The 9,303-nt window shown below is 26.9% G+C and overlaps 1 protein-coding gene across 1 annotated transcript; it reads left to right on the plus strand.

Moving 5' to 3' along the window:
• Window positions 1-290: 290 nt before the first annotated feature.
• On the plus strand, window positions 291-1,029 carry LOC120076533 (auxin-responsive protein SAUR50-like). Its single transcript, XM_039030389.1, has one exon. The coding sequence runs from the start codon at window positions 367-369 to the stop codon at window positions 694-696; it is 330 nt and encodes a 109-aa protein (XP_038886317.1). The 5' UTR covers window positions 291-366; the 3' UTR covers window positions 697-1,029.
• The last annotated feature ends 8,274 nt before the right edge of the window (window positions 1,030-9,303 follow it).

Genomic DNA, 9,303 nt, shown 5'->3' on the forward strand with positions numbered 1-9,303 from the left:
ATACCGTATGGAATAATTTATATTTTTTTTTTATAAAGAAACACAAAATTGGAATCTATATGATTATTAAACAATGAATATACGGTGTAAGTTGTAACAAAAATAATAAAATAATGAAAAAACGAAAAAGGAATACGTGTTGGACGCTACGAAAATATTAAAAAAAAAAGTGGGTCCCATCATCGTACACATATGGCCTGTCCTTTGCCTCCTCCTCCACAACCCCACATGATTTTGTTCAGCTTCACACACTCTTCTCTTCCCCCATAAATAACAAACCCCTTTCCCCCATTTTCCTTCGAAATCATTCTCAAATCTCAAAACAAAAATCAAAATCATTATCAAGATCATTTCATTTTCTCATCCATGGCGGTTTCCACAAAACTGACGCAGACCGCGGTGGTGAAGCAAATCAAGAAACGGTGTTCTAGTTTAAGAATCAACAAGAACAAGAACACTCACCTCCAATGCGGCGGCGGAGACGAGATTCCGGTGGACGTTCCCAAAGGACATTTTGTGGTGTATGTGAGTGAGAATAGAAGCCGTTACATTGTGCCGCTCACGTTTCTGACCAGGCCGGAGTTTCAAATTCTTCTCCAATTGGCTGAGGAGGAGTTTGGGTTTAATCATAATATGGGCCTCACTATCCCTTGTGAGGAGCAAGTCTTTCAGTCTCTTACTTCCATGCTCCGATAAAACCGAACCAAATCGAACCCAACTTTTTCTTGTTTAGACTGTGCATCTAACAGGTCAGTTGTCATATTTAGAGTTATATATGGAGAGAGATTAATTTCTCTTCTGGAGAGCGGTTTTCGGTTGTTATTAGTACATTCATCGAAACTATGCTCGAAAAATCATTGGAAGAGGTTGGAACAATGTGGTAGATGATTTTAGGTTAAAGTATTTTAAATCTGTATCGATACATTATTAGAGATATACAGGTTCGAATCTTTATCCGAAAATCATTACCGAGCTTATTTAGTGAAATTTTACTCTCAAACACACAAAGTACAAAATTTGTCTTTTATTTCCCTTCTTTTTGTTTAGTTTTCTTGTGTCGTAAATTCTAATGAAGTTTTTTGTTCTTTTAGTTTATATATATATTCTTTTGTCTTTCTTTAGTTAATTATTTAAGTTCTTTTCCATAACGTGGGAATTGATTTCGTCGATGCCGTTGATCCGATAATCAAATTTAGCTTTGTTGGTTTCTAGAGAAAAACCAAAAAGATTAGCTTTGTGTTAAAGAGACAATTTTCTACTAAAATAATCCATTTATAATAATAATAATTCCATTTTCTTGTTCGAGATCAATCGCTTATAACTAAACATAATTTCAGATATTATTAAGATATGAACATAATATCTATATTTCAATTTATTGAAAATAATAGTTTATCTAACGAATCTTTTCATGCTAATACAAACATAGTTCGACAAGTAAAGACACCTACTGACTACTTTTAAAATTATCTTAAAATCGAATGTTCAAATTTTTATTCGTACATATGTCAAAAATCTTACAATTATTATATATATTTATAATTAGTTTATGGTAATGATATTTAGGGGGGGGAATATGGTGGTATAGGAATGATTAACATAAATAATAAGAACAAAAATGCAAAGAAGATTATGATGAATGAATATAATTGAAGGGGAAATAATTGGATTAGGTTTAGGTTTAAGTGAAGAAGAAATGGGAATATAATTAAAAATAAATTACGTTTTTGAAAAAAAAAATAAAAAAAAATCCGTACGATCAGCACAGAGTGGCTAAGACAGTTTTACGCGCTTCACCAGTTGTCTCTGTCTTCTCTCTCTCTCTCTCTCCATTTAGATTGGAGACAATAAAGCTGACATGATAATACTCAGATGAATATATATTTCTCTTTAGTTATTATTATTTAATTATTATTTATGTTTTGTTTGAATAAATATGGTGTGGGATTTATAATAATATTTTTAATTTTTTATAATCGAATCAATTTTAGACTTTTAGTTAGTATTTTTTGTTGTTAATTTGATATTTGAAGAAGACGGCCATGTAAGAATTGATGATTTTGAAAGGTAAATTTAATAAATAGGTTAAATTGATTAATTTATGCTAATTTAGAAACTTAATTGAAATAATCATGTCTTACTCGATATTTTTTGAATATGAGGAATGATGTAAATTAATATAAGTACAAAAATTTATTAAATTATTTAGACCCGATTTGATAATCGTTTGGTTGTTTTATTTTTTATTTTTTTGAAAATTTTAAAGCCTATAAACACTACTTCCACATTTAAATTCCTTCATTTATTATTTACTTTTTACCAATAGTTTAAAAGATGAAACCAATTTTTGAAAATTAAAAAAAAAGTAGCTTTTATAAACTTGATCTTATTTTTGTAATTTGGATGATAATTTAATCATTTTACCTGCTAAAGATGTATATCATTGTAAAAAATTAGAAAGAAATGAACTTAATTTTTAAACATAAAAACGAAAAAATGAAATGGTTACTAAACAAAACTTAATTATAGTTAATACAATATGTAGAGGTTTGTATAAATTAATTGATTTTTTCTCATTATTATTATTTTAATTTTTAAGAAAAAGAATCATTTTCTTGAAGCCTAAGATTTTGCATGCAATTTGGTGTGAAATCCTCTCTCTACCCTTCTCTCTCTCTTCCTGTCCATTATTCAATATTATATACACTAACTATGGGTAAAATAATAATAAAGTAATAAATTAGTTATTTATTGGTTAAATGGTAAAAAACACTCTCAAACTTTTTTTTTATTAAAAATATACATAACCTATTATAAAGATTTCAAAACTATTTGGAAGAGTAGAAAATTTCGAAAGAACAATGTAGCGATATTCAGATCTCACTTTTTATTTTAGGTCACCAAAATATTCTTTTAAATCTAAATTTTATCCAAGATTTTAATGGATTTCTACCCAATCAAATAATAGACAAAAATAATACTACAATTTTTGAAAAAATATCCAAGATAACATCAAATTTCTTAATAATTTTTAAAATTTATAGTATTACTTTTGACCTTTGGGAGATATTTGGAATATTATTTTTAAATGTGTGGCTTTCCCCTAATATAAGGGTAATGTACCTATATGGCTATCTTGGCCATATAATGTATGACCTAGCTATTTTATTTTTGTCACAAAGAAAATTTCTATTTCACGTGCATGGATTTCTGTAGTTATGAATGCCATTTTCTATTTCTTTCATAATCTCCACCTAATAATTTATTCATGAAGAATGGCTAATGTTTAAAAGTTATTTATGATAATTTTTTCTTCGAAAAGTCCAAGATTATAGATAATAATTTCAAATGTACATTAATATACAAATAATAATAATTTCTATATCAAAGAATAGATTACTAAAGACAAATTCTTTACCTTGGCAGTTTCCGAAATTTCGTTAAGAGGGACTTTACTTATAATTCAATAAAATTAATTTATAAGTGAGTAATTTATTTTAAACATATATATAAATTAGGACCTACATTAGAGCTTACATTTGATTGGCTGGATGGTATATGTACTTATCAGCCTTTTGGTGTTTGGAGTTAGAAGACTAACAAGTACATAAACCATCAGGCCAAACTGATATTTTATTACTTGTTGAGTTTTCTTTAGATATGTTATTAAAATATATATATATATAAAGTTGACAAGACCTCGATCCATACTAAATCCACTAGCGACTCTCTATTTACCTTATTCATTCTCAACTATCATATGACATATGAACTAAATAGTCATATTTTAATTTCAAGAATGTTCATCTTTCACATCTTTCAAAGTTTGGGGATAGTTAGTCTTCTTTGTGGTTTTTGATCTGTTGCAAGTTTCTTTTTTTCTAAGTTATTCGTACTCCGATTTCATGTCTAAGATTAAAGGGTAGTTCTAATGTCAAATTAAGGTTTAATTAATCAAACTTTATGTATAACAAGCACATTGGGTGTGTTTATTGAGATGACCCTAGCCAAAGCCTATGCCCTTCCAAATTGTAATTAATTTTGGTGTCTTAGCGTGTGGGGCTGCCAAAACATCCCCTTCTTCTTAAATTAAAACTGACCCATATGTTCTTTTGGGTGGACTATATTCACGAGGAAAAGAAAAAAAACCCATCTTATCTTTAATTATTTTAAGGGTAGAAAAAAATACAAAAGAAGCCAAAGAAACATAATTAGAATATATAATATTGTCCATATCTACCATTATATTTAAAATATAATCACTAAAATTTAGGTGATCCGTAGATCTTTGACAGCATAGAAGTGTATATATATTTAATGAAAGTTTTGCTATAAGAATTTATTTTTGAACGATAAAATCTTCAAATAAATAAATAAATAAATATTTCACTTTCATTTTTAGAAGTGATTTTGGACTAAGGAGCATAATCAATCTAACTCAAATAAGATAAAAAACCATAGAAATAGAAAAATAACTAGATCACCTGAACCAAAATAGCAATGTCCTACGACAAAAATAAGCCTAGGAGAAGGGAGGGCTTGAGCCTTATGCTCGGCCTCAACCAAGATCGATGTTAACCCTAGCAAAGTGTTCTATGCATTGCCTTGACTCAATGAGAGTTATGGTTAACTCGATTTAAATCCAAAATCCTATTTGGAATGACCTAAACTCTCTAGCACTATAAATATATGATGGTTTTAAGACAAATAAGTCCATTCTCATTCTAAACTCAGCTTCTACGATTTTTTATTCTTTAACGTAAGCGTTGATCGTATGGTCACATTTCTCTTTATTTCACAGATGATATTATTAAAGTCAAATTCTAGATTTTGACATCGAAACTATATTTATTATTTTTATTGGGCAATCCATAAATGAAACACGATAAAAAAAAAATGAAATTAAAACAAAAACAAATGGCAAACTTTCACTCTGATGTTGTAATTAAGATTTTTATGTTATTATTCATCTTTTCTTTCATTTCTTTCCTTTTTAAAAAAAGAAATATTTTGCAGCCTAGAACTTATTTAAAAGTATTTCCAAATTTGAATGGAAAACGTAGATAACAGAATCCAACTAATATTAAAATTTATCTTGTTGTATTTTAAATTATTAATTGACTTTCTTGATCTTGAAAATATGAGTTTATTATTAATATAAAACATGCCTTCAAAATTAAAAATTAAGGTCACCCATGTTGAGAGATAGAACCGTCATACTATATTTGACATGTTGATCAATTACACGTCATATGAGAAGAAATTTGCACGTTTTTTTTTCCAAATCCCATAATTATGACCAATCAGATTTCAAGAAAACTAAAAAGAAAATGCCATCAATCATTTGATTTGAATACAAAAATTATATCCCTATATTAAAATTTTCAAATAAACATTTATAAAAAATCTAAATTAAACGAATATCCTTAAATTATATCAACCGTCATCTTCCAAGTTTAAATGTTATCATTATTATTATGTTTAATTAATTTATTTATTTTATCGAATAAAACCTTAAACTTTAAACAAAACTAATTAATCGATTAGTGTAACTTTAGTTATGTCAAGGTATTTTGATTGTTAGATTTGAGCATTACTATATGATATATAGCATTTTGTGCGTTAAACTTTGTGTAATAATTTATTCAAGTTTATAATTTAGCTCGATTGAAATCGGCCATTTTAAAGTTAATACAAAGTTACCCAAGGCAAAAATGATATATTTTTTTCATTCTAAACAAAACAAATGCAAGTAAAATGTGAACTTAGTTACAATGAAAAAAATATAATTTTTATGTCCGCTAAGTAGAGAAGAAAAATAAAATACTGTATCAATTAAAACTCTAAACTAATAATTGTATCAATTTTAATTCTAAACTTTAATAAATGTAAAATTTTATACCCTCCTTCAAGTTTCATTAAAAAATCATTGTGTGAAACTTACAGTTGTATTAATTAAATAAATAAACTGTCATTAGTGAATCAATTTAAATTCTTTACCAAGATTACTTGGAAAAATTGTCCATGCATCAAGTCTTACATGTGTGTAGATTTCTTCAAATATTGAATTAAAAAATGCACAATTAGAAATGACTGAATAATTTTTAAATGAAATTCTAATTGAGAGCCTATAATGATTTGCTTATAAAAATTTAGGAGTTTAATTTGGTAAAATTATAAATCTCATATGACGCTTATTATTGATATACTGAACTATAGTTTAGGGTTTAAATTGATACAATTATTGGTTCAAAATTTTAATTAGTGTAACTCTAAAATTTAGGCGTTTATAAATTGATATTTATATATTAAAAAAACTTTATTTATTTAAGGTAAAAGAAAAAAAAGAGTTGAAAAGCGTTGGTGAGAGGTGGGCCATTTAGTTGGAATGGTTCAGCCCAAAACTGACAAGTTTTCAATGGTCCAACCGCCCTTCTCAGAAATAAGCCGCCCAATTCTTCAACCTACCAATTTTTTTTCTCTTTAATTTTTAAATAATAATTAACAAAATTGAAAATTAAAATTCAGGTTATCTGTTCCCTCACCGACAGATGTCCATTATCCAAAACGTTTGTAGTGATAATTTTGTCCACCCACCAAAATAATAATAATAATAATAATAACAATTAACTTAAAATTTGATTAATTCGACCCATGGTCTTTCTTTAACGAACGAAATTTTACAATTAAGTTCTTTAAGTATATAAAAATATAAAAATTAGGTCTAAACTATAAGATGGGTAGCCATCAAATTAAAAATTGTTACATAAATGTTGATACGTGGTCTTAAATTTGATGTAAAGATTTTATTACGAAATCGACGAGTAAAGATTATAGAAAACGTAAAAGAATAGTGGTTCACTAATAGTGTATTAACTTCATCTACAAAGCAGAGGGAGAACAATTTTATTATAGAAAATGTTACGTTAGAGAGGTTATATAATGCACTTTTATAAACTACTATGATCATAATCGTAAATAATCAAATATAAATTTAATTTAGGCTTCAAGGGCGTTGCCCCCGAACCTGCACCAAAACAAGACTCCATACTAGATTGTTCCAAGAGCAAGATAACATATTTAAGGCATCCTTTAAAAAGATTTGGCTTAATTTTATAACAATCTTACTTATCGTTAATAATTGAACAACTTAATCAAAAGTTGTAAGTGACCTCTTCTTTTAACTTTTATATTCCATCTTTTTTTTATACTCATGAGTGTCTGGATCAAGACTAATCTAATGAGATAACCTGCTTGACCTTACAACATTTAGATGTCAAGGAAACTCATAGAAAACTAATTCTTAAGTAGGCGACCATCATGAATTGAATCTAAATTTTTATATTTTATTGCCACCCAAATATTTTATTTTTTAAAAAAGAAAAAAATCCTTAGAGTTCTAGAGTTGAATTGGAACTATACTTACCAAAGTAGCATGGGAATTTTATAATATTTTCAAGTTTAATTGCAACAATTTTCGTAAACCGAGGAGCAAATAAATAAATAAATCAAAGTAAGATTCTAATATCTAGCTCTATAATTTAGTTTGCTCAAAAAAGAAAAAAAGAAAAGAAAAAAAAGAAATCTCTATAATTTAGGGCAGTTTTTTGTGTAAAAAAATAAACAATAAATTAAATATGAAACTTCGTCATTTTCTAAATCATTGTTTCTCCAACTTATCTTGTCCAAGAGTTAAATATTTTTTTAACAATATATATATATATATATTTTCCCTTTTGCCTCAAACTACATATATTAAAGATACTCATATTTTTAATGGCTTCTCAAAACAAAGAATATGTTTTATTTATTTATTTATCTTTTGCAAGATTATCGAAGGAGAAGAAAGAGACGGACACTTCGTAGGGTTGAGGTCAAGATAAGGGGGAAAAAAATCACAACTACAATAAAAAAAAAAATATGGTGGTAGTTGTAATTATACCCTAAAATTTTTAATTATAAAAATTGAGACTTCAAATTTACATGAGTGTTAAAATTAGACCTTCAAATTTAAAAAATTGTATAAGTTTGAACAATTTTTATTATTTGGGATCAAATTTCTACAATTATTATAAGTTTGAGGGCCTAATATTTACAAATGAAAGTTTAAGGATGTAATAGCAACTATCATCATATTCAAAGGTGGTTTTTGCAATTTTTCACAAAAAAAAAAAAAAAAATCTAAACTCTAAAACCACAGCTTATTTATTTGAGGAATTAGAATATGTAGGCACAATTGAGGTTTCGTTTGGAATTATATCAAAATCGAAAAATAATAAGATTTTTGACAAATCACGTGGTCACTAGTGAGATATTTTTCAAATACCTGTTTTGCCCCTAATGGAGTCGCTCGTTTTGTGGTTTATGTTCTTATAAATACACTGTAATTGTTGAAGTTGAAGTAATGAAGTAATTATGGATACACTGTAAATGTTGAGACTTTTATTATCAAATTGCAGTCTAACTTATTCAATAAAATAACAATCAAAGGCTCCGTCCTAATTTTTCCACTAGATTTGAACTCAAAATTTATTTTATAATAGTAAAATAGATTCTACATAACTAGTTCTTGAATTGATAATAATTAATGAAGACTGATTTATTGATTTTTCTCCAAAATATAAATTTACATTCTATTATGGTGTTCGATTTATTTAAACTAATTTTCAATTTTACTTTTTTAAATATTTTTATATTTTTGTTATTAGATTTAATTCTATCTAAATATTTTTTTCATTATTTTTTATATATTCTTGTCAAATTAATTTGATCTTTTTTATATTTTCAGAATTTTCAATTTATTTGTTACTAATTTCAAATTTTGTCCCTATTCTTATCAGATTCTAATCGATCTAAATATTTCTTAATCAATATTTTCTTAAAAAAATGTTCGTTGTTTCAGAATTCAATTTTGGTTTGTGGTGCTTTCTTCTCTAGTTACTATTTATACTATGGCTTTAAACGAACTATGCTTCTGTTTGATACATGCGATGAAAATTGTCATTATCTTTATTTTCAGGTAGTTGATGCGTATATTCTGTCAAACTCATCCTTTCAACAATTTGTGGAATGTATTCAAGGTAAGCTTTTGTGGTTGATGTCAGTTTTATCGGATTGCCCTCAAAATGATATATGTATAGTTGTTGAGCATGTCTCCGTTGTTATTTTAAGTTCTGGATGTTGAGGTTGATGTCCTAAATCTCGTAGGGTCCTATAGTTTGTAAACATTATATGAATAAACTCATTTTGTGATTAATAAAATATATGATATTTTGCTGATTGTCTATAAAATATGTGATATTT

Source organism: Benincasa hispida, chromosome 4 (genome assembly GCF_009727055.1).
Source record: "Benincasa hispida cultivar B227 chromosome 4, ASM972705v1, whole genome shotgun sequence".
Classification (NCBI taxonomy): domain Eukaryota; kingdom Viridiplantae; phylum Streptophyta; class Magnoliopsida; order Cucurbitales; family Cucurbitaceae; genus Benincasa; species Benincasa hispida.